A 25363-nucleotide genomic window follows, 5' to 3' on the forward strand; every position below is an offset into this window, starting at 1 on the left:
TCCCGCTTAATCCAAACCCGCTTCTGCTCCAGAGCCAACAGGACTTGCGGGCGCGGGTCTCTGATGCTCGTAAGGGCTGGTTCCCTCGTCTGTCACCGCTGCAGTTTGGTACCACTCCTCCTGCAGCTCTGTAAGTGAATTTTTATGCCGTTGATCTAAATTGAAGACATCAGTGGCAAATGAAGCATTAAAACGTGTCAAACCTCTTGGTTTCAAGCACTGGTGACACTAAGGATTTAACTGAGCAGCCAAAGCATGCCAAGGTCTGTCCCAGGGTGCCCTCCTGCACTTACTCTTACCTATAAATGCTATTTATCAATAATATACATAATAAAATAAGTACTTTTAAGAGCAAGGCAACACTTTTTATTTTTATTTAAAAAGGCCTTGATGGCAGGAATATAGTGTAAAAATCATTGGAAAAACTAAAAGGCATTGATACATATTGGAATATACACTTTTTACATAAATTACATTTATTTATTTATTCTTTCATTTGAGGTTCTTATTCGGTATTGAGGTCTAATAGTTAATAGGTCCTGGGATCTGGACGTTTAGACCACCATAGTCTAACATGTACATGTTCATGGGCCATTGCTGAAAGAGAGGGAGAGAAAAAGAAGGCAAAAGTCTCTGTTAGGACACAACACAAAACCATGCATACATCAAATCTCTGACATGTTCCGACACGGGCTGTTGCTCTCACTTTCCAAATAAGATAAAAGAACCAACCCCAAACCAAAACACCACCAGCAAACCTGACAAAAAAAAAAACCTTCTAAGTTTATATTTCTCTTGCTTTTTTTGTTTTTATTTTTTAAAAAGCATTTGGTATCATCCACAACCGAAGCCAAGCCCTGAGGGAGAGCAGTTGGATGCATCTCCCTGAGTTTCTTTCCTGTTTTCACAGTTTGGATGCACGCCGGAGCTCTGCATCGCTCCCGGGATGGAGCCGAAGCAACACCCCCGGCGCAGCTCAGACCACGGGGGAACCGCCGGGTGCTGCCGAGAGGTGCTACGGGGCCGAGGCGCTGCCGCCAGCACCCACGTTTTAACCCGGTGGGGTCGGGGATTTGCTCAGGCTGGTCTCATGTGCGGCTCCCGCTAACACCATGCGCTGAGCATCCCCCGAAGACTGATGCGGGAGAGCCCCAAGGGGCAGCAGGCGCTCTGCTCCGCTGACCCCCCCGCAGACAAACCCGGCAGGAAAAGGCAGCCCCAAAGCTGCGTCCCCTCCTTCGCCAAACGTGCTTGTGCCATTTTACGTCACACTCTATAGTGTTTGTCAGGCAGAGGGAGGTGGTGACGGTTCGAGGAGAGCAGAGAGCAGCATCCTGAAGCAGAAAGATAGGTAGGCAGTAACCCCCCTAATATTTGGAAGGCTTTACCACAAGTGAGATCTGATTTGTTGATGATGTAGACTCCATATTGGAAGAGGAGGAAGAGGAAGAGGAGGAAGAGGAAGATACAGAGTTCCCTTCGGAGATCCTCTTCCGCTTCCGTTTGGGAACGCTGGTGTCTTTCTCTGCAGGGAGAGAGGGAAGGCGTGAGGCGTCCGAGCTCTGTGAGCAGCCCCTAAATGCAGGGACCCATCCCGCTGCTGTGACCTTGCCTCCCGCGGAGCGTCCCCCTGATCCGCTGTGCCACCGTTGGTGACGCAGGCTTGGCCTCCACGACCTGGCACAGAGCTGCCAGCTTCCTCAGGCACCGGCGAAGAAAATCCCCAAAATAAACAAATCCCAAGGTCCAGCACTTACAGAGCCCAATATTGCACAGACTTGTGTCCGTGCTGGATGCTTTGGGGCCATGAAGGTGCCAGCTCTGTAGATGATATGCCCATATATATCTGCATAGATATAAAGTTTCTCATGCATCTCTTTCTACATCACATGGCAGCATGCTCTTGCTTGCCACATCTCCCTTCTCTACCTAGCCACCTATTTTCATAAAACTAATATGATCCTAATTATCTCTGGGGCTGCTAATTCTGACACTTTTGATTAAAACTGGCTGAGAGTTATTGGGGAGGATAGGACGGGGAGAGAAATGCATTCCCAGCGATCACAGAAACCTTGTTTCCTTAGAAGCTCAACTGCTAAATGACGGTTCAAATTAAGGGCTTTAACCAGTGAATAAATTGCTCACGGTGAGTAAATTGCTAATGGGAAAGGGATAATCAAATCCTCCAGAATACGCTGAAAGTTTGAGTCTGACAGCCCAGTCTCTCCCCAGCTCACAGCAGTGCAATCGTCTAAGTTGATGGTTTGCTCCTGCACAGATGCTGAGCCTGACTTGTCTTTTTCCAGGTAGGATCTTCTCCCCAGCCTCCCTGGGGATGCAGGAGGTTCGAACACCTCCCCACGCCCCCACCATCCATTTTGCCCATATATTCGTTCTGCCACAGGGCAGGGAAAGCCACAGTTATTTCTTAGCCCTCCGCTTACCTGTTTGTTTGGCCTCAGTGCAGATTTCGGCAAACGGCCTGTGTAAGAGACACGGGGGTGAGAGCAGGCAGATGCTGTCGTTTCTCCCCTACACAGCCCGGACCCCGACCCCGAGCTGCCTCCTCCGACACCCCCCTGTGTGGAGATGGGACACGGAGCCTCCCCACCACGCCCTGGAAGGAAGCAACCCAAAATAATTCAGCTCGGTCTCTGAGCTGTCCCGCTGTCTGCCCCCTTGCCATGCGCCTTCCCAGCATCATCATCTCAAACTGTGCAAGAAAGAGGGGATAAACTGCGCAGGGCAGCGGGTGCTGGGGATGGAGCAGGTCCTCCGCGGGTACGCGGTGGTGTGGCCCTGCTCCGGTGGCCCTGCGGTGGCTTACTCCACTCGTGGCTGGAGAAGCAAGGGCAACACTTAAACAGAAACCTTCCCCGGTCGCAGAGCTGGGGGAACTTACTGGAGCTGGTTTATAATCACCATCCGGATGCTCTCCCGTGCCTTCAGGATCTTCTCCAGCCGATGGATGTCGTACGTATTGGGGTTTCTGAAAGGGATATCATCCGGCAGCCCGGTAACCTCCACGGCGTCAGGACTGTCCCTGATGAGTTTATAGGGCACCATGACGGGACGGTTCAAGCCCAGAGCCTCTCCTGTAACGGCAGAGCAGAGGACAACGCACCGGCTTTACCCCACAGGGCTCCGGATCCAACCAACCGAAGGACCAAGAGCCCTGGGAGGACTTTGGGAAGCCACGGCTGCCGTGATGCCTGACCTTTCCTGCAGTCATGTCCCATCCAGCCGTGTCACATCTGCCTGCCCAGTTTATTGCCTGCTCTGTTAGTCTCCATTTAGGATCCTGCTGGGAGCCTCAGGTGAGGGCTGTTTTACAGCACCAGCACTTGCACACCCACCCCTGCTCGGTGCAGAGCACACCCCTCGCCACGCTTGCGCCAGCCTGGGGCTGGGCCAGCAGCAGCAGCGTGGGAGACAGCCCAGGAGAGAGGGCAAATGGGAGAGATCTGTCCATCTCCTCTTGCCTCGGGCTGTCAGCAGGTTTGGGGGTCCCTGGGGTGGAGATCCATCACTCATCATCACATTGCATCGCTCCTGCCCATTTTTTCAATCACTTTATCCCTTTGGCCTCCATAATATCCTATGACAGAGAAATACCACAATTTAATTCCTTGCTGCATTAAAAGTACTTCCTTCTGGGTGATGTAAACCCGCTGCCCGTCTCTCTGGGTACCCCTCAGTTCCTGCACTGTGGGGAGCAGCGAACATCCCTCTTCTGTGCTGGTCCTGACTGATTGTAAGAGCCTGCTCTTGCCTCGTGTCTCTGCAACCCCCAAACCTGGAGGTGTGAGCTGCCCCTCAGCCACATTCCTGGCTTTCCTTGCAGGGAGTTCATCCCTGGAGCCCACCGGCATCCCATGCTCCATAAACTGTGCCTGGACCACGGGAACGCAGGGATCTGCTGTGGGCTCGGCCCCGACGTGGGCCGAGTGCTGCTGAGCCGGGGCGGAGGGGGATGCTCAGAGCATGGGCACCAGCCGCCCTGGGGGGCTGCACCCGTACACTGGCACCTCCAAGGGGGCAAATCCACCCCCAAAGCAGCACACAGCCCGTGCTGCGAGCAGCACCCCAAAATAATGTTTATTTTGGGTTTATTTTACGTTTGTGGGAAGGGTGAGCAGCCTTGACAAGGGGAGATTTGAGAAAGGAGGGGAATGATGTTCCCCACTGCTTTGCTATAATTTTGGCTATTTTCCTTCTCCTTCAGGCAATTATTTTGGGGAGAGAGGTGAAACACCACAACAGCGGGGTGCCATGGAGCTGCTGCGGCTCAGCTGCGCAGCCCTGGGGTCTCAGGGGCTGAGAAATAACCGCCCAGCACTTACACAGGCCATGCCCAAGCGGGGACAGCCACCAGCAGCGGCAGCCTGGCTCCCCCGCTCCCCCCGCCCCGCTGCTCTTCCTACTGCGCCTTTGCCCAACGACGGGTGGAAGGAGGGGTTTGCTAGGCAGCACAAGGAGCCTGCAAACAGCATTTTCAAATCTTCTGCAGTCTCCTGACCTCCTTTTCCGCCGCGGCTCCAGCGAGCTTTTCCCCAGCCGTGCCTCGTGCTGGGCTGCGGCTCCAGCCTTGCTCGCAGCCCGGCAGGCAGAGCAGGCAGGGGCTGCCTGCCAGCAGGCTGGCGCAGGGCAGGCATGCTCAGCGCACACACCACGGCTCACGCCGGCTCAGGACACGTTCAAAACACATCAAAGCCTGATGCCAGACTGAAGAAACCCTGCTCCTCGCCTGTGGTTTTTTTCCATCCTCCCTCCCCTCGCCAAGGAGGAGCCGTCAACAAGAAGGTCACGGTCCCACCTGCCGGGAGCGAGACACGGGAACGTCCCCGGGGACGGGCTGTAATGTGAAGCAGTGGGACGAAACCTGTGCTGCAGCAGGCTGCCGTGCGCTCGGCCTATAAATAGCGGCCCTCAGTCGAATTAATTTTAACTATGGCTGCTGTCAGCAAAAACAAACCCGCTTGGCGATGCGTGCAGATGGGAGACTCACCGTATTTTTCATTGAAAAGCTCTTTTACTTGCTCTCGGAGAATCACCTTCTCTCCGAGCCTGTTGGCATCATCCTCATCTGCAAAGCAAAAAAGGACAGGGAATAAAATACCCCGTTTCTTTCTGAGCCCCCGGAAAACCCATCCCACTGTCACAACGCACGACCGCGTCTCTGTCCCTCTGCCCCGGCGCGGTGCGGGGACACCTCGGAGGCGGCTGCTCTGCGCTTGCACCTTGCGTCGCCTTTTAGAGCCGTGCAAAGTAGCTATAAAATGCTGCCAAATCTGCATTTGCCATGTGCTGCCACGGCTGAGAGCATTTTACATCCTCTTTGCGGTGCTGTAAATGACTGCAAAATACGCAAAGCAACGGAGACTCAGGCCCTCAGTGCCACGAATGCTCCCACAAGTGATATCAAGGAATGAGATAGCACTTTTATAGCTGGGCTCCTAAGTACAGTATTGTTTTATAATATGCCATATAATCAGCTTGGCTTTACTAGCTTTTTTAATTATCCTCATCGTGCCAAACAGTTTTTGCTCTGTTCTCTCATTTCAAATGGCGTGCCTGTGTCAGTACATTTTTTCCCCCAGCTATTCAGCATCCTCAGGGGGCTGCAGGAAAAACAACTGGGGTCAGTACCGGCCCCCTTTGATGCTTTTTCACACCGCAGGCATAAAGCACCGACTGAACGAACCTTATCCGCCTCTCGCCGGGGTCACTCCTCCAGCCTCGCGGCAGCCGGGCTGCGCGGCGCAGGGCCGGCTCGGTGGGGTCTCCTCCCGGAGACGAGGCATCACCACCATGAGCCTCGCCGCAGCCAGGGCAGGCGTTTTCACCCAGGCTGGCACACCACGGGGTGGAGATCCAGGATGGTTATTTAAAACATCAAGGTGAGCGCTGCGAACCTCAGCATGAGGGACCCAAGCACCCTCTGCCCCTGGTCTGCCGCTATTTAATTTGAGCAATTTGATTCTGATTTTGAGCGATCACATGATTTTGATTTTGGTTTTAAGCAATCACATGGCTTGCAATTTGGTTTTAAATGCAAGCTGAAAACCTGACGCGAGTCCCTGCCTCCCTGCGTGGGGCCCCCGAGCCCGGCGCTCAGCACCCCCAGCAGAAATCACACGCCTCAGTCACCCTGCTGCTGAGGGTCCTGGAGAGAAGCTGGCACCCTGAAATCTCCGCACCCTGCTGCTGCAGGGTACGGCCTCGAAAAAGCCTCTTCTCCACCTGGAAAACAATAGTAGTGCCTGGATATAACTAGGAAAAAAAAAGGGAGAAGTTTCTGCAAAGGAACCTCGGGGCCAAGTTGGCTTCAAATCCAAAAATGGCAACAAAGCAGCTTGAAAGGGACGGAGCAAAAAAATAAATAGAAGAAAATCAAATAAATGTCGCCAAGGAGCTCTGCTTTGAGGAGCCAAGACCGTGCCTTGCGGTGCCGCTCCTGAGGCCGCGGCAGGCCGGCGGGGGCAAACCCTGCGGGCTCCCTCTGTGACTTCCTTGTCATTGATGCTCAGTTTCTGGGCTGTATATACACACCCGTACGGATGTGTAGATGGTAGCAGACAAAGAAACACCAAAATTAAGTGTTTTCACTTGTTTAATCCTCTGGGACTGAAAAACGCGGCAGCTCTTTCCTTTCCGCTCATGCCCCGAGCGACCCGAGTGCAAGAAACAAGATCTCAAGGGGGGGGTTTCCACCTTGTGGTGAGCAGGACTCCCAAATTCCCATCCAAGGACACAAACGCCATGAAAAACCTGGAACTGAGCATGTGTAACAGAGAAGCCAGAGAGGAGGCTCCGGCCGGCAGCGCCGCTTCGTGGGGACCTGCCCCTCCTTCCCCAGGAGGCTCCGGACAAGAGGGATCTCCATCTACTTTTGATTTGATCCATTTGGGTTTGGGAAATAATCGACTCAAGGAAGCCACTGGCACCCCTGGGATGTGCCGAGTCCTCCCCGTAAAGCAGGTTTATGCATGCTACTGCCTTCAGCTCTGTTACCAATTTTTTTTTTTAAATTAAAAAAAGTAGCCAGTTGATCGACTTATTTTTTTCCCAATCCTGCTTGCCTGAAGCGAGGAGCCCTGCGCTCCATAGGCACTTATGTACAAGAGGTCCCATTTTTAAAGCACCATTTGCTCTTTTCTTGTCAGAGCTCGATATTTCTTTTAGAAACACCAAGTCGTATTTAGTAGTTATTAAAAATGGGGTTTAGGTGTCTGCTGTCGGACAACAGGATCCAAAAACACTGCCTGTTCTTCTAGTGACTTTAAAAAAACCCAACAAAACCAAATCCAAGGTATCCCACAGATAAATAATGGTTTTGGCTGGGTTCGCGATGCCACGTGCAGAGCCCTGATCTCGGCGGTGAAGCCGCGGCACAGCCGGGCAGGGTACGCGGCAGAGCCTTCCTCCTCCCCGTGCCGCCGCCAGCATCCTGGGGCGCAGCTGCAGGTGATGCGCGTCCTCCACCCGGCCACCACGCTCGGAGTTACAGCCTCCCGTTATCCGAACCCCCGGTGCGAAGCCTGTTTCATCAGGGAAACAGCCACTGCCCAACACATCCCACCGGGAAAGCGGCTCAGGGCCCTTCTTCAGGCAATCCCAGTCGTGTCAAAGAAACACCCAGCCAGGGCAGGCTGCTTACAGCGGTCAGGATCTGGCCCTGAATCTTAAGAGGATAAACACACGCCTCTTCCCCTGCTTCCAGCTTCAATGGGTGCAATTCAGTTACACCCCGTGTAAATCTGGAATAAACCTGCTGACTTTACTGAAGCTATTCCACAGTAACTCAGGTTTAAATACAGTTCGAATTAGCTTAACATATGCGTGTTTTCAAAGCAGAGCTATAAACTTGCAGGAGCAGGCAATTAACATCTAGACACGCGGCCAGAATCCCAGCTGATGGGACTAAGGCTGGGTCTGCCGGAGATACACTGTGCCCTGCCGCAGATACAGGCAGGCAAGCTCTGCTTTGCTTCTGTAAATTAGTATATACGTTAAATCCCCGGAGCCTACACGACTGCACACTGGCTCTGACCCAGAGCATGTGTTAAAGCAAAGCAAAAAACCCCAACCCCAATCTGTGCAAGAGCTCCTTATGAATGGCAAGTGGATTTTTTAACAAATTAATTGCTCGGACGCATGGGTGAGCTGAGGATAACGTGGCAGGTCAGTTTGTCTGGAGCAGAACGGGCACCAATGCCCAGGGACTGCAGCAATGGTGCTTAGAAATGCAGAGAGGATTAATAACAACAAGAAAATACTGTTAAACACATCCTGCATCATTCAGTTCTTGGTATCACAGGGAAACAGAGCAGAGAGGAAAAAAAAATACCTGAAATTTGGGGGGTTTAAGACATTTTCATTCTTATATTAAAACGCAAGTGCATTTCTTGTCTGCTACCATCTACGATGCATCAACTGAGCTACGTACCATTCAAGGCAGCGTAGGCTTTTTCCAATGATGTTATCCGTCTAGGGGCTACAGCGCAAGTTAAAAGAAGACAAATAAAAAAAAAAAAAAAGAGAGAGAAAGAAAAAGAGATCCATGAGTGCTGCAGCTTGGTTTCTTGGTCACAAACAAAAGCAAAACCCAGGATGACGCTGTCCCTAGCAGCTTAAAATTCCTCTGGTCCCCAGGCCCCTTGGCACAGAGATGCTTTCGGTACCTAAACTGCCCGGTGAGCTGAGCAGGCGAGCTGGGGACCCATTTTGGGATGTGCTTGAGCCCACGAGCATCCCCTGAGCTACACCGCACTCCTGAGCGGCTCGAGGTCCACACGTGCCCAGGGACGCGTGACCGAATTGCAGCATTTACGGCACGTGCCAAAGCAGCAGCCGTTGTGCCGTTGTGCTGCGTGGCCAAGCCGGAGGAGAAAAAATATAACTGAGGTTAAAGCAGATGAAAAGCAAACAGGGAAACTGTCAGTTCTGCAGCAATGGTGGGGGAATGGGAGAAAAAGGGATCGCTAAGGAGAGGCTGGCACTCGCCACCGACTCCGAAGTGACGAGTGATATCAAAAAGAAATTAATTTCCTGGGGAAATTCCAGCAGAGACTGGGCTAGGGCCAGGACTTGCATGATGGGCAAAAGGAGGAATGAAGTGGCTCATCACACCGAAGCCAGCAGCCGTGGGGAGAGCCAGCGTGGGGGGACAGGGGCTGCAGGCCGTGGCACCAGGGAGGCTCTTGCTGCCAAACTGCAGCACGTGGGCAGCAGCAAACTGGAGGAGATGGGCGGAGAGAGCAGGGGTGCGTGTCCGAATTTGCTGAGCAGAGTTACAAGCAATCTGAAGTAGCTCAAAATATGCATCAAACATTTCAGGCAGGCTCAGGAAAGCAGCCACCGCAGCACACAGGAGACAAGAGCTGTGCCGATGCCTCCGGCCCGACCGTCTGCACGGGGAGAGCACTTCGGTTCAGCGGCACCACGGGAACAGAAATTGCGGGTTTTGCACAGGGCAGCTGCAGGCGCCGATGGCTCGGTGCAGACCACGGTGAGCCGGGGCGCTGAGCCGGACCCTGCACCGCCTGGGCTGCAGGCGGACAAATCCTGCTGCAAGCGGCTGGCGGCTGCAGCGCCGCCGCTCGCTGCCACACAGTGGGACCCAGCCAGAAAATAAGTGATGCTGCCCGTCGGCTGGTCCCCCGAATCGCTGGGTGACACCGTGCCTGTGGGGACACCCTGCGGGCAGCACCCACTGTGCAAAATGTTTATGCAAATACGCAACGCAAAGGGGGAGAGGTACAAATGGGTCACGCCAGTGCTGGGAAAGCCAAGCTAGAGGCCAAGCCGAGAGGCAACAAGGTCCTGGCATAGCGCCCGTCAAGGAGGAATGCAGGCAGGAGCATGGGCAGGAGCGCAGGCAGGCAGGAGTGCAGGCAGGCAGCGAGGAAGAGAACCATACAGCAGCATCTTTCCAATATAAATCAGAAACGGTTTCGGAAGGGCAGCATGGCATTTCATTTGGTTGGCAGCAACTGAAAGGCATTTTCAGCATTTCAGGTGAAGATTTCAAGGTGCTGTTATGATATCACACTGATTAAGAAAGATAATTAAAATTTCTTGTCCTGGTTGTCTTGTGCTGCTCAGCCTTAACCACGGGAGGCATCCCACCAGGCTGACGGCCGCTGCGCTGCGTGCATCGCTAAGTGCCAGACCACAGCCAGGATGGAGCAGACAAGCAGCACCCATCTCAATAAGCACCCTGAAAAAAGGGGGTTTTGGGGTCTCTGAAGGACATGTCAGGATATGGGGCTAGCAGGGAGCAGGAGGGAGGCAAGAGCAAAGCAAACACGAGGGCCGGGATGAGCTGGGCGATGGCGCTGCCTTCCCGTCGGCGCGAGGATGCCACACACGCAGTCGAAAGGGAAAAGGAGACAAAAAATAGGCAAAGAAAAAAGTGATTGGAATCGCGGAGGTGCTTAAAAACAGACTTTGAAGCTCCACAACTACTCACACTACCTGCTTGATTTTTCCACCTTCAGACTAAGAACACCAACCAGCTGAACACGAAAAAATAATTCACCCCAGATAACAGGAAGGCGGATCAGAAGGAAAAATAAGCTGGCTGCTCCTGCGGGGGCTAAATGTTGGGGCTGGGGGGTGAAGGGAGAGGGGCACGGACCTCCAAAAGCAACGCGGTGACGGAGCAAGATGTGCTCAGTTCTCACCACTGCCCCATCAAATGCTTTCCTCTTTTCTTTTTTTCTTGCTAGGGGTTTCCAACGTGAGGCACATCTCATCAAAGTCTTGCAGAGGATTGTGCTCTCATGATTAAAAAAAAAAAAAAAAAAACCAACATAAAAAGGATGCCTGGATGTGTGGTTTTTTTAATTAAAGAACACTGCCTGCCCTACTTTATTAATTGGAGTATGGGAAATAATCTATCAGGGTGGTAGAGAGTTTGGGGAATAGGACAGATGGAGCTGGTGTACATTTTCAATCAAAGCACATAAAAATTAACATACAGAAAGATTTTTTTGTGTGTGTGTGCTAGATTATTATGCTTGATATTTTTTTTTTCAAAGGCTCAAATTAAGCCTGTTTTGTATCTCTGTGCCTCAGGAAAAGAAGAAAAGAAAGGATAAGTGCTGTGTTTATAGCACTGGAGCTTCACCCCTGCTCTCCCACTTCTGTTTTAATGCTGAGAGATCATTCTGCTTTGAAAAAGGGGTTTTGAAGGTCTTTTTCACAGAGGAGACACCAGCGGTGGGGAGAAAAAAAATTGGAAATCCAAAGGAAAATCTCAGGACGCCAGGAAGGTTGTGCTCCTGGATTAAAGCCCCTGGGAGCCACGCGGGTAAAGTGCTGGCAGAGGCACCGGTGACCTCGGGGCCATCGTCCCACCTTCGAAAGGCTGCAAATCCGCACTGCAGAAGGGGGTTGCAGCCACTGACCTCCTCCGGGCACTGGGGAGCATCACTGGCTTTATTTTTCCAAAAACCAGCCTCATTGCCCCCCAAAAATCACCCTCTTCTGCAAAGAGCATCCCTGCAGGCACGCACCCCCCAGCCGCCTCTGCGCCGGCAGCCTCACCCCCCCACTGCGACCCATTAGCGGGGAGATACCATCTCGACAGAGAAATTACAGATAATCTTGAGAAAAAGCACGCTTGGCACTCAGATTATATTGAAATCCTTTTATCTGTTTCTGTCTCACTTAAAAAATGGGTGTCCCCCAAAGAGAGAGATAAGGAGGCCGGGCCTCCGCGGTCCTGCAGTTATCTGGGATGCTCTTTGCAATGCAGGAGGTGCACAGCTTGTTTAAAGCAAATTACACCCCATAATTTAACCTAAAGACAACTAAAATCACCCCAAAATAATAATACAAAAATGCTTATATTAAATTTCCCTTTTTCCTTAAAATGTATATTTTTCATGTAATTTTCATGCCAACATGATCCACAAAAAACCATAACTTCCTTATATTTATACAGTCATCTCCTGGGCTTTCCAGCTTTTAGATGCCTTAGCAATAGTTATTCCCAAGCAGGATGGCATTGCATTCATTTTAACCCTCCTCTGCGAAATAAAAGTGATTTTCATTGATTTTGTTTTAACGCCAAGCATGCACTTCTGCTGCTGCTCTTCATTTTACATGGCAGGACTTTACTACACAAGACTGAGGTAAAAAGAACACTCTTAAATTTAAATTTTTAATGATCTATGGCTAGTTGGAAATCATTAATTTTGTTAAGGCAGATGAAAAGCAATCAAAGCCAAGGCAGTGAATGTACCACTGTGTTGCCATCATCCCCTTCGGTGTAATGGGGTGGAAAAGCAGACGAGAGGTTAATTGCTGTCAACGGGGATTTTTGGGGGGCAAAATACAAATAGCCTTTTTCTCAAGGAGACATGCCGGTGGTAGTCTGACTACTAGAAAATAATTATAAGTCCTGGAATTGTCTCCAAAGATTTAGCAAATATTTGAAATAGTCTATAACAAATTGAGATGTCAAGTAAGAAAAACCCCTCACCTGCGACTGCTCGTATTTAAAACCCCCGTGGGAGGAGAGGGTGTGAAGCCCCGAGCCCGGCAGGGATGCCGCGACCTCCTCCCGAGCCCGCTCGGGTACCACAATACACAGAATAAAACATGCCTTTGGGTTTGTGCTAGCATGGGCTAGCCCGTGGTGGGAGCGTTCAGCTGGAGAAGGAGGAAAAAAAAATGTTGTGCATCGAAAAGAAAATCAATTTCCTCTACATCTCTATCTATCAGGCTGCGTTTCCAAGCCAGCTGGCAGGTTGAAGTATTTGCCTTCTGATGTGCTCCTTTGTTAATGGTGTGATTTGTGTCAGATCAGCGTCTCTTAACATAATTATACCGATTACGGCGAAGGAACGGGAAGACAAGATGTGGCTGGAGGAGCGGATACATCCTCGGCTCACTCCGGCGTTATAGCCATGTAATTCTGTAGAAAACCAGAGTTCTGCAAAACTTGCATCTCACCGAGGGCTCGTTTAAGGTCCAGCCGATGCGAGACGGCACCTTGCTGCTTAGGACCAAAAGATGGGAAGTCTAAAGCCAAGGTCCGCGGAGGTCTCAGGGGACCTCCCCATCGACTTGGCTGGGCCATACACTGGGATGCAGAGGGTCGACACTCAGACCATGCCCCGGACTGAATTTCTCAGACAGCTCGCCTTTTGTTAGAGTCCTCTCGTGCGTCTAACACCTTTTTGCTGTTCCCAATAAGGGCATATAAATGTTTTCCTCTCTGTCATATTTATCTTCCCTAAATTGTGCCATCCCCATGGAGGCTGGCCAAGGAAATGGGAAGCCATCAATAAAGACGACAACATTTTCTGCACCCATCTGTGCTCTTCCAACAGTTGTAATTACAGACATTTAAAACTGAGACAGGCTTTTACCCGCGTTTCTGACAGCAGCTTTCTTTTCTGGGCAGCCTAGAAGCGAGAGACAGAGCTACAGCAGCGATGCACGGGGAAGGACGGGGCTCCGGGACGGTGATTTCTGCAGCTGGGTACGGAGCGCACCCGGGTCACGCCATCCTCCCCTCTCTCACATCTCCCCCCGTGTTTCCACACGTGGGATGCCCACGAGCCGGCAAGGGCTTTCACTGCCGCGCTGCTGCAGCCCGATGCGGACCCTGTGGTTAATCACCCCCTTCCCGTGACCCTTCCTCGCCACTGAACCTGCCAGCTCATTGCAACGCTTATTTATTTTAAGAAAACGCTTAAGAAAGCAGGTGCTTTCCTAAATACAGGATGCAGATCCCTGCCCTAGATTAGCTCTTGAAAAATGCTGTCATTTCAAGGCAACAGCGGCAGTACTGATGGGTGCCGCTGCGGCCAGCTGTCTCGGTCAGGGGAACTTCAGCAAATGCACCAAACAACAACAAAACCAAAGTGGGAAGCCCAGGAAAGTGAAGCCAGGGGCAACCTTCCCCCAGCTGATAAAATTATTGTGCGCCATCCACAGCTTACAGCTCCCTGACCAGCACTAAACACTTGGCCAATGCATTGCTTAGGCAAAAAGGCATCATCTCTTACCGGGTTTGGGGATGAGTCCTTGAAAAGGCCTGTAAAAGCAAGGAAAAAAGGAGATTTAAAATGAAACGCTACCGGGAAGCCAACACGCCTGGCCCGAGCACCCTCCCGCGGCCCAGGGAGGGTTAGGGATCAGCCTGCCCTTCGCACGCTGTGCCACGACTCGTGCGGGACCGGCAGGCGCTCTGCGGGGACGGGGTCCTTGGGGTCCCCGGGGACACGCGCCCTGCTTGGGGCAGCACGCACCACGTCAGTAAGAAGACAGGCAGCCCGGCCCAGTGAGAGGGGGATGAAGCCACACTTAAAACCTCTGTTTTTCCTGGTCTCACCTTACAGTGATACAGTGATAAAATGCCTTTCCCCTCCCGCTTGTGTCCGTCCCCTTTGGCTGCAAAACCCGCAGGACCCCCTTGCGAACGGCCAGTGCCCGGCGCCTCTCCAAGCGCTGCCGGCACGGCCTTTCACCAGCAATAAACCAAGCAACGTTTCTCCTATCTTAAGACTCCTAGAAAAGGGGCTGGGATTTCTCTGCCCACACAACCATCGCACCGAGCACCATTTTCTCCTGCCAGCTCCTTCCCCACCGCCTCCCCAGGCAGCAGACAGGAGGAAAGAGCAGGAGTCTCTATTTTACGGTCCCCTCCTTTCTGTTGAACTGTTAGCTGCCAACTTAATAGCTGTCTTGAGAGCATTTATAGTATTACAGCCCTGCCCGATGGGGCTGGCAGAGCTGGGGTTGCATTTAGGTCAGCTCCCTCCGCTCCCGCTCCTGCTCGGCAGGGTGGCTGACGCCTCTCGCCACGTACCTCGTCACGGTGAACTTGATTTTATCGGCGACAGCCAATATCCTCTCCAGGTTCTGCGAGCCGAAGGTGCATGGCTTCCTGAAGGGGATCCCAGGGGGCAGCCCCTCTATAATCACCGACCCCGGATTGCTCTTGATCCGCTTGTATGGCACTTGCACGGGGTATTTAATCCCCAAGGCCTCACCTGGGAGAGAAGCAAGTGGTAAGCGAGCGATAAGCGAGAAGAACACCAGGGATACGATTTCTACCGTGGCTCCGGCTCCATCCCCAGCCCCGCCAAAGCACGGCGTGGTGTGAGCAGGCTGCTCGAGGCACCACGTCAAGCATTAGATCAAGGACCAACATTTTCAGGCTGCCTCCACGATGGGAGCAGAAGGCTCACGGCCCAAGGCAGCCGTGAGCATGCAGCAGAGCTGGTGGGGCTGAGGAGAGGCACCGTCCTGTACGATGATGCCTGTGCAGCGCAGTGGGAGGGATGGAAAGCCGCTACTCTCTGCTTCAGGACATTATTTGGAGATAACTCCATAGGCACGTTCCCTCTCTGAGGTCTGGCTGCAGGACTGACGCTACACATTTCCGTGCAAATAACTGCTTTTGCAGGTAGCTGGGAACCTGCACAAGTCTTACTGCTGCCTAGAAAATGGGGATAACAGCATTTCCCTGCCTTGCTTGATAAAGAACAGACGCTGGGGCAGGCAGGCCGCGGGAGCGCCCTGCAGGGCCTGGGTAGGTGCCCTGGGGACAGGAGGAGCGGTATCTACTCATCCCCCAACGCTCCTGCGAGTGGTCCCTACGTCCCCTCCTTATTCCCTTCCCAACCTCCTGCCACCTCCCACAGCTCCGCAATTCTCCACTAATGAATTTACCATCGTTGTTCTTCATGGAGGCGGGGTTAAAAGAAAAAAAAAAAACAAAAAAAAAAAAACCACTAAAACGTGGCCGGGAAGGGCAGGCAGCGGGCAGGGCTGCGGCACGCTCCCCATCGCGGGCTCCCCGTGCTGCGTGGGAGCTGCCCAGGCAGCAAGCACCTGCAGCGAAGAGCCCCAATTCCCAGACCCACCGTTCCCTCCCCGGCCCTCCGAGGTGCCAGCCGCGCGAGGGGGAGGCGAGAGAAAGCACCTGGCAAGGAGGAATCGGGAGGAGAGGGAGCAAAAAATTAGGAGGGGGTAAGGAAGGAATAAACCCAACTCCCACCCTGGTTTCTCACCGTATTTCTTATTGAACAGGTCCTGGACTTGTTCCCGCAGCGTGTTAGCGATGTCTATTCTGGAAAGCCTGGCATCATAATTTTCTGTAAAATAAAGAAACAATTATGGACTTCTGCTGGTAAATTAAAAGGCACTCTGTGACTTTTAAGTAATGCCATTTTCTAATTATAGGAAAGTCCTTATCTTGCAATTAGCTAATCTCTGGAGTGGGCCATTCAAAGTCCTTAAAAATAATCTAAACAGAAATATGTTTTTTTTCCCCCGCCTGTTTGCTAAGAATAAAAGCCGCATGAAATCGAAGATTCAGTTGCGATAATTACCGGCGTTAAAATAAAACGTACTCCAAAGCCTCTCTGAAAAGCCAAAGCCTTTGAAAAGCCTCCGTCCCTCTCTGCAAACGCTCGCAGGCCCCCGTGGCCCGAGGAAAAGGGATGCCCAAGCAGGGCAGCACTTGCCCTCCCAGCCCACGGGCTTCTCACCATCGCTCCTTTCCCTGACGGAGCCGCCGCGCCGGCTGCCGGTGTGTGCCGGACGGGAGCGGTGTTTATACAAACATGGGTGGAAAAAGCCCCAGAAAAGGCAAACTCTGAGGCTTGGAAGACTTAATTATGCATTCTGCAAGGTCAGACGGTGAGATAAGCAAAGCCAGTTAATTAGGGCATCATTCAGAGCGCTTCGAGCCTCTTCCGTGGACCTACAGGACTGCCTGCCCCGGCTGCCCATCTTGTCTTCTGGTTGTCTGTCCTTCCGATCCTCTCACTCCACCTCCTCCTCTCCTCCCTCCCATCCTTGCCTTGCCATGCTCCTCTGCCAGCCCACCGAGCCCCGACGCCCCGCAGCCGCTCCCTTCCCGCATCTGTTTGCTCTACGCAGCCCCTGCAACGGGCCAGGGACTCTGCCTCAAACCTCCCCACGTGCCTCCAGGCCCTCACCTTGAAAGCCCTGCCTCTTCACAGCGTCCTCCAGCAGCGCCTCGCTCGACTCCCTCTCGCTGGCGGCTGAGACAGGGGACATAAGAGGAATTAGGATTCGTGGTGCTGCTGAGGGGGACGCACAGGAGGGGGTTTCCAGCCAAAAAACGAGGTGGGGAGGGAAGGCAAGAGATGCGCTGTAGGGAAACGCTCTCACTCCTCTCCTACCTAGTCCTTAACGGCCCGGCTGCCGGGCGTCTCGCAGCCTACCTTTGGCTGCCAGGCTGTCCGACGCCGGCTCCTTTATGCCCTCCGCCAGCAGCTCCGGTCTGGAAAACAGCGAGAAGCAGAGGGCACGCAAGTGAGCTCCCCGACCAGCGACACCCCGCTGCTCCAGCATCCCCTAGGACAACGCTCCTACAGTCACAAACCACTAACTGTGCCCGGCTAACATAATTTTAAAGCTGCTGCAGTGCAGCGGGGGAACTGTGGAAGTAATTTTCACGCCGACAGGCTCTTTAGTGAGCCGATGTGACACTCTTCGGGGTGAGATTAAGCTGGCAATGGCTGAGCAGCTTAAATCAGCAGTTACAGACTTTTAGGAGACACGATCCTGCATGTTTCTTGGGGATGGGAGAAGCCGTGCATGGCTCTTTTCAACATACAATTGGCCCCAAAAATTGTCACTTGTCACAGATGTGCACATCTGGACCTCAGCCGGAGCCGCTTCCCATAAGAAAACCCTCCAGGGCTCCCATCCCCATTCCCTGCCCCACGCCTGAGCACCCTGAAGGTTAAGGGCTGTGGCTGCTCTCACCCACCCTTTGATGCTCTCTGCTGCTGTGGCCAAACCTTTGCAAAAGGGGGTTAAAACCCCAAAAGACATTGAGGGAGAGATGACAACACCACCACTGCCTCTCGGGGATGACTTCAACAAGGCGACAACCCTTGGCTGCTTCTAATCAAGCAAATCTATTGAAGGTGACCAAGTGATGGATGTTCCCCAGGACACTGCACAGCAGCAGGAGCTCCGGGCAGGAACATCTTCCCAAGGGAGAGCCGCTCCACCTGCCTTACCTTTTAATGACAAACTGGATGTTGTTGCTCGCTTGCAGGATCTTCTTCAGCTTCGCAATCCCGAAGCAGTTGGGGCGCCGCAGCAGGATGCCCTCTGGCAAGCCCACAACAAACAGGTCCTCGGGATACATCAGGAACTTGGAGTAAGGAACTTTGACTGGCTCCGATATTCCTATGGCTTTCGCTGCGTGGGGACCAAATGTCATTAGTTTGCTAGACCTCCACGTCGGGTCAAAGCAGCAGCGACATGATATGGTGGTGGGGAGCTGGAGAGGTTTTTGGAGAGCTTGTTGTCACTCTGTGCCTGGTGGGGATGATGTCCCTGATGCTGGCAGACACAAGCTGAGGGATAGAGCCAGGCAGCCACCGGGAGCTGGCTTTTGCATTTGCTGTGTTAACGCAGCCTGCCGTTCGGTGGCACACGTCGAAGGGGCTTCCTATAAAGGTTGCTAGCATCCCTCCACAAGGCAATGGGACCCCATGTCCAGACCTCCACGGATGTCCCTCTGTGAGATGAGGGGACAGGGAACGTGCCTGGGGGTGCCCTGCCAGCCTGTGCAACGCAGCACGGCGAGAGCTCCCTTTGCTCCGCTAAATATTGCCAATAAGCAACCAAACAGCTAGCACCCAGCAGCGCTGTTTGGCCAGAGGTGGAAAGCCAGGACAAAATCCCACAAGCGTGGGCGAGGACTCCCAGTCCGTTACTGAAGTGTGGGGTGCACCCAGGGCCATCGCTCTGCCAGCCATTCCAGGTGCATCCCCAGCACCTAATCTTGCCCAAGAGCATCCTGATCCTTCTCCTTTTCCCCGGTCACGATGGGCTCTGGTAGCCCAGGGGCTGCAGCTCAGCTCTGCCCCGGGCTTTTGGGGACTGCCAAGCAGAGCTGCACCTCCTGGTTCTGCCAGTGGCAAAAACGTTCTGCCAGCTCTCAAAATGCATGTGTGACCTCACTTGTCTTTTTTTCTATGTTAAATATCCTTTCTAAAAAGGGGTGAGCAGAGCATGCCGAGTGCCAGCTGCCAGTGCCAGGGTCCTACCAGCGTTCCTGGGCCACGCCATGACCACCTCAGGTGGAAAACCCTCTCTGATGTTTCAAACAAGTGATGGGGGGAAACACTTTGGTCCTTCCCTCCATGGGAGGAAGACTGAAGGTCACAGCAGCAACTCCTGGGCTGCAGCCAGCAAAAAAGGCATCGAGGAAACCAAGGGGAAGAGCTGCAATAACAAGGCCCAGGGAGTTTTCAAATGCATTTGTAAGCCCAGCAGACATCAAATGAACAAATTACATTGCACCTTTACTCAGCTGCTGGTTTGGAAATGGTAGGTGACATTTCTGAGCAATTAGGAGCTCCCCACGGCAGAGGCCGGCACTCGGCATGATGAACATGTGTTAATGACCATCTTACCGTATCTTGTGTTGAACAAAATTTCTACTTGTTTCCTCAAATGACTTAAAACGTCCCCTACACCATCTGGAGGAAAAAAAAAAAAAAAAAGAGAGAAAGAGAGAAATGCTCTGAGAAATCAGCTGCCTCTGGGGCAAGCAACACACAGCGCAGGCGAGCAGCCCCTGACCTCCGGCAGAGCCGGCTGCGTGCTCTTCACGCCTCCCAGATCGGTGCCGGTCCTCCGGCAGCTGCCTCCAAGCTCATCCCCAAGTGAGGAAGGGCAGCGATGCACCTGCCACAGAGCTGTGCTAGCAGCAAGCAGGAAAAAAACAGAGAAAGATGTAAATCCAGGCAAGAGAGGGGAGGACAGAGCCCGAGAACACATCAGTGTCCTTCTGCATTGAGCTTTTCAGAGGCTGAATGCTTTTCCGGTAAGGCAGGAAGCCCAGGAAACACAACCTAAAATACATCTGTGTTCATCCATCCTTCCAAAAGCTTGCAATGATCAGGTGATGCTCAGGGTTCATTGCACACTCACCTGATCCCTCCATCTGCTTTTCCTCGTGTCGCGACTCCTCGCTGGACCCCTTCTCTGCCCCTGCTGAGGAAGAGGAGGGTTAGTGGTGGCCAGCGTCAGCAAAACCAGACCAGATATGAGCAGGAGGTCTCCGGGTCCCCTGCAATCGCCCAGCCTCCCCCTCCCTTCACTAAGCTCTGAGCACACAGAACCAGCGCAGGCTCGGGCTGGCAGCATCATGCCAGGAGCTGCATAAGCAGAATAAACCCATCGCCTACATGCAAGAGGTCTGCCCGCCCTTCGGCTTCCTGGGAGAGGCGAGACCCAGCACTCGGCATGAGTGAGGGCAGCTGCAGCACCGGCACAAATCCCCCAGGGTAAATCCCAGTTGTGAGCCGGGCAGGGGAGCTGGGGTTTGCAGTGAGCTGGGGCTGGAGAGGGACTGGGAAGGAGCAGCAGTGCCAGAAAAGCCACCAGTTTGTCTATCAGAGCTCCCAGCTGGCCTGATTGAGGCCACGACTCTGGAAGCGGGTCCCAACTCCATCACCTTGGCTTATAGATGGTATTTACTCATTTCTGACACACACACAAACTCCCGTGCCCCCACCCAGTCTCCTGGATGCTTCATTTCTGGTACCTGCTACCGTTTCTAAGATGTAGTTCGACTCCTCCGAGGCCATGTGCGTGGGCACCGGGTCATGCATCTCATCCGAACCAGGTGATCGGTCTGCGGACAAAACCCCACAGGCAGCTTTTGTTTCGATGCCGGAGGGCACCGTCCCCAAAACAGGGTTCAGAGGGTCCTGGCCCACCAGCAAGGGCTGAGCGAAGGGCCCCCCAGTCCCGGGAGCCCCGCACACCACGGCCCTGCACCAGGAGCTGCTCCGGGGGTGCCCCTGCCCTCCTCCTCCCCAGGAGCACCCGGAGCTCATCCCTGAAACACACCCGACCTCTCAGCCCGAGGGAAAAGAGCAAAAGTTTCTTCCTAACCTCCGTGGAAGGTGAAGAGCAAAAATAGTTCAAAATGATTTACTTGGCTTAATTCCATCTAGACACTCGATTTTGGCTTAAAAAGTTAATGCTGCTTGACTTAGCTACTCCACTGTGGGAAGAGCATTCCACTACTGCTGCCTTCCTCCACAAAATCACACCTCCTTGGGTTTCCCGTATGTAATCTGTATGCCCTCTTCATTTAAACCTGTCTCCCCTAATGCTGGACTCTCCAACACCCTCAAAGAGCTATCCAAATTTAGCTTTAAATAAACCTGCAGCTAGTTTAAATACTTCAATCAGGTCACTTCTTAATCATCACCTCGCAGGATAAATAATCCAAATTTCATCAATTCCTCCCTGTAGGTGAGCACCTCTTTTCTATTAATCCTCCTCCCTGCCCTCAGCTGCACTCCCTCTGATTGAACTCTATCTTCAAATAAGGTAAGAAAAGGTAGACTCTGGACTTGAAGTGTGATCTACCCGGCACTGGAGAAGTGATAACTTCCTCCTCCTCCTCCTCCTCACACGCACCGCCAACTCGCCACGTATTAGCTTTCTTCTCTTCCATTAGCTGCCAAGTTGAAAATTAAAATGTTTGATCTACCACGATACCTTATTCCTTCTGCTTCCCCTATATTAACTGTGCGTTAAATCCATTCTATGCTAATCCTGGAGCGACTCCCCAGACAGCACTGTACTAAGGGGACTGCTGGGTGCAACAGAGATCACACCGGCGCGGTGGGGCCAGGCATCACTGCTGTCCCCAGCGCCGCTCACCCTCGGGCACGTTGGGAGTCCTGTTGCTGCCCTCATTCTGCTGAGATTATTAATTAACGTTCGTAAAGCACACTGAAAATGCAAAGCGCTAACTATCCACTCATTAAACCCAGAGGATCATCCTACCATTTGCTGTGCTGTCCGGGTCAGGCAACTGGAAAACAACTCTCCCAGTTGCCCCTCAAGCACCCAACTGCCCCACCGACCTCTCCGGGCAGAAGCGTGGGGAAATGCATCAGTGCCACCGATTCCAACGTGTTTTCAGCACGTGCTTAATATTAAACCTGTTCTTACAAACTCTTCATAACCAGGCTGTTTTCCTAAATTAAGGACCTCATCAAAAGCATCCTGTGCTCGATACCTGGGATCCTCCAAACCCACATGTGAAGGGAAGCAGCAAAACAGGCTCGCTTTCTTCAGGGGAAAGGCAACATAGAAAAGCAATGAAGGAGAAAGAGAAACAAGAGCAAGCCCTAAAACACCCTGCGCTACCCCAAGGAAACCCACTGATTCCTGATATAACCCTTAAAATGACCTTCAGTGAAGACAGACCAGTGCACGGGCACAGGGGACCTTCCGTACTGGGAGATACCCCACAAACACCTCTTCTCAAAGCAACATGCCCAGATGCCACGCAGCAGCCCTGCTTGCGCAGAGGCCGCTGCACGCAGCCGGTACCCCAGCACCTACCTGGGACGGTGATCTGGATGATGTCCAGCTCGTCCGGCTCAATTTTGATCTGCCTGATCCCACCCAGCTCTCCTGAGGTACCTACCAGGGAAAGGCAATGAAAGGCAATCGCCAACAGGAACCAGCAGTGCTGAGTTTGCCCATCAACGCAGGCAGGGAAACCACGGCCAGCCACAACTTCAGTGCCAGCTGAGCATGCCGCAGCAACGAGGCTTTGGATAAGTGGCCCAGCAGCATCAAGCCCATAGCATGGAGGTACCCAAAGGATGACCGCAGGCATGGCCTCTGCAAACAGCTCAGCTGGCAGGAGCCACTGGTGCCCTTGAACTGGCCGCTGGCCGTCGTTACGTGCTTGTTTCCTGGCTTTCTTCACTGAAAATGAACTGGGTCACCAACAAGCGTTGGTGGAGACGCAGGAGGAGCCACCTCCAATGGGCACTCCTGGCATTTTTAATGCTCCCAAACTCATGTTTGGGACAAGCCCCTCTGCGGACTCATGCTCTGGGAGGGCCAACCGCAGCCGCATCACACCAGGGCACAACCAGCCAAACCCTGGCAAAATTCAGCATGGTTTGAACCCCCGCCGGGCAGGGAGCCTGCGCCGCGTTGGCCATCCCGCAGAGGCTGCCCTGGGAGGATGCTGCATGTGGTGCTCAGCCCAGCTGCCTCTTATCTCCGGATAAATTTCCTCATTTAGGGTGGGACTGATTCACCGCAAGGGGCTGAGTCACAGCTGCAGCTTGGGCAGGCCGGACAGCAGGGCTCGGCGGGGCTTCACCTATTCGCTGCTGATTCAATGGGGCCAAGCGCCTAAACCTGGGGAAAAGCATTTCCTTCTCATTTGCGGTGCTCAGAGTACCGACACCACTGATTTCTTGGTGACTCAGTCAGCTTTTAGGGAGAAGGGAACTCCGAGATTGAAGACTTCCCTTAGCATTGCATTTAAGCGTGTGCTTAAGTCTTGTTATTTCAATTTATGCACTTTTGGGACCCAACTGGAGGGTCACAGGGTAAGACCCTTCATCTCTGCATCTATCAAACGAGGACAAAATCCAGAGAGAACTGCCCCACGGGGCAACCAAATAACTGGTGCCACACGTCCAAGTTACTTTGCAGGCAGCTTTCTCTAGTGCCCTCACCCCCCCAGATCACTATTTTGCAAGAGAAAACAAATTATTCCTCACCTGGTTCACAGCTTTCAGAAATACTACACTTCTCAGACCTGGAAGGGAAAGGCAGACAAGAGAGGTGGTCATGGAGCAACCAAAGGGAAAGCTTAAAACCCTGCGGTGTGCGTAGGACTGATCCTGGCAGGAGGGAGAAACACCGCAGCCCCCTGCGATGCCGGGCAAAGGCTGCAGAGTGGTCCCCGGCGACACTGCACCCACGGTCCCAGCAGCGGCACAACGTCCGTGGGTGCAAGGGAAAGCCACGGTCTGCGGGTTGAAAACCTGGTGTCAGCCTGAAACCTGGTTGGCTCCATCCCTTTGCGGCAGAGAGCAGTGCATAAAGCATCATTACAACGTGGTTACTCATGGAGGTAATGCAAATAGGGAGAAAGGAAAAAAGTCAATTGATTTCGTAAATATTTATTCTGCCCAAAGCTTTTCTCCCCTGAAAACTGGGCACTATCCCAAACTTGCGTCTACAGTTAACTTTGCATGCTCAGGAATTTACACAAGGTGCTCAGCATCCAAATGAGATTACTTTGCATTCTCAGGACGCATTTGCTTTGTGTCTCTCTCTTTCTTAACCAAGAACAACCACAGTGCTTTGGCAGTAAATGATCTAAGGAATGGCACTGGAAAACGCACTCCTCCACAATGCCGGTCCTTCAGGAGGAAGGAAAACCCTTCTGAGCCAGCACCACGTCCCTGTTGGCTCAGGGAGGATGTTCAAAAGCACTTCTTGCTTGCCTAAATCCACTCAGCAGCGTCAGCAGAACAAACTACGGGCGATGCGAAGGAAGCCAGGAGTGCTCTTGAAATGTTCGTCCTAAATGTGGTATGGGTAAAAAGGATCTCTGGTTTAGAAAGTACTGTATATATTACCTAGGAGCCTTGGGAAGGGTTTTCCACTCTCCCACTTCAGGTTAAAGCCAACCTTTCCCTAGGGAGATTTGGGAGAGAGGCTTCCCTGGGGAGTGCATTACCCCCCACGGTATCTGGCCCTTTTCCCTGCAGCATCTGGCACTGCCCTTTCCTGGGAACCGCTATGGAAATGCTCTGCTCCTACCAGGGAACAGAGGTTCATCATTTGTGGGAAGAAAAAAGTGGGATTTGAATAGCCACGTATTTTTTTCCTGCAGATAGGTGTTATCAATGCACTGGGAGATTTGGGGAGATTTAAGTTTACCCCTGCGGCAGGTAAAGCAAGCTGTGCCCTACCACTGCAGTTCATGATTCCCTTCGTCACCAGGGGTGCACATGAACCTCGGGGTCCGTGGCCCGATTCAGTATGCACGCACACAGTGTAAATTAGGAACAAGGTATATATATATATACACACACAGCTGGGATAAATTTGAAAGGGACCCCAGGATGATCTTCAGGTTGTGCCACATTCACACCAGTGGAAGGCAGTCTGCCCAGCCCAGCGTGGTCCACATCACAGCACCACCACGGGCAGGGTGATCTGAATCCGGCTGGGTACAAACCAGCCAGGGTTTTTATAAACCCTATTTTTCCCCCAGAGGGTCTTCTAAAGTGGTTTTACCACACCGTGCAACCCCTACCCGGCCCACAGCTGGAGCGCAGCAGGTGAGACGGGGATGGTGCAGCATCAGTGAGGGCCATATGGGGACCACAAGCCTCCGGCTGCCCTTGGAGCTCTGCAGCAGCAAACCTCAGCTCCCGCCCCGCCGGCACGCTCCCGCAGACATGCAGGGGCTGGTTCTCTATCTATTGCTTTGCAGAAACCAGCACAGCATCCCTAATATCCCGTTCTTCCACCTCCCTGTTTCCAGTCACAC

At 52.8% G+C, this 25363-nt stretch overlaps 1 protein-coding gene across 1 annotated transcript in view; it reads right to left on the reverse strand.

The window, feature by feature from the left end:
* Nucleotides 1-469: 469 nt before the first annotated feature.
* Nucleotides 470-25363, reverse strand: part of GTF2IRD1 (GTF2I repeat domain containing 1) — a gene marked incomplete at its 5' end in the record, with an annotated part of 44899 nt that continues 20005 nt past the window's right edge. The window contains 17 exons of the mRNA XM_082328495.1: nucleotides 470-597; nucleotides 1389-1525; nucleotides 2445-2482; nucleotides 2903-3095; nucleotides 5009-5086; nucleotides 8450-8497; nucleotides 14028-14056; nucleotides 14831-15014; nucleotides 16038-16121; nucleotides 16971-17036; nucleotides 17220-17278; nucleotides 18027-18210; nucleotides 19434-19499; nucleotides 19954-20013; nucleotides 20570-20659; nucleotides 22393-22473; nucleotides 23577-23614. Coding sequence (XP_082184621.1) covers nucleotides 523-597; nucleotides 1389-1525; nucleotides 2445-2482; nucleotides 2903-3095; nucleotides 5009-5086; nucleotides 8450-8497; nucleotides 14028-14056; nucleotides 14831-15014; nucleotides 16038-16121; nucleotides 16971-17036; nucleotides 17220-17278; nucleotides 18027-18210; nucleotides 19434-19499; nucleotides 19954-20013; nucleotides 20570-20659; nucleotides 22393-22473; nucleotides 23577-23614 — 1510 coding nt within the window. The 3' untranslated portion in view covers nucleotides 470-522. The remainder of the gene's footprint in view (nucleotides 598-1388; nucleotides 1526-2444; nucleotides 2483-2902; nucleotides 3096-5008; nucleotides 5087-8449; nucleotides 8498-14027; nucleotides 14057-14830; nucleotides 15015-16037; nucleotides 16122-16970; nucleotides 17037-17219; nucleotides 17279-18026; nucleotides 18211-19433; nucleotides 19500-19953; nucleotides 20014-20569; nucleotides 20660-22392; nucleotides 22474-23576; nucleotides 23615-25363) is intronic.

Source organism: Platalea leucorodia, assembly GCF_965183815.1.
Source record: "Platalea leucorodia genome assembly, chromosome: 16".
Classification (NCBI taxonomy): domain Eukaryota; kingdom Metazoa; phylum Chordata; class Aves; order Pelecaniformes; family Threskiornithidae; genus Platalea; species Platalea leucorodia.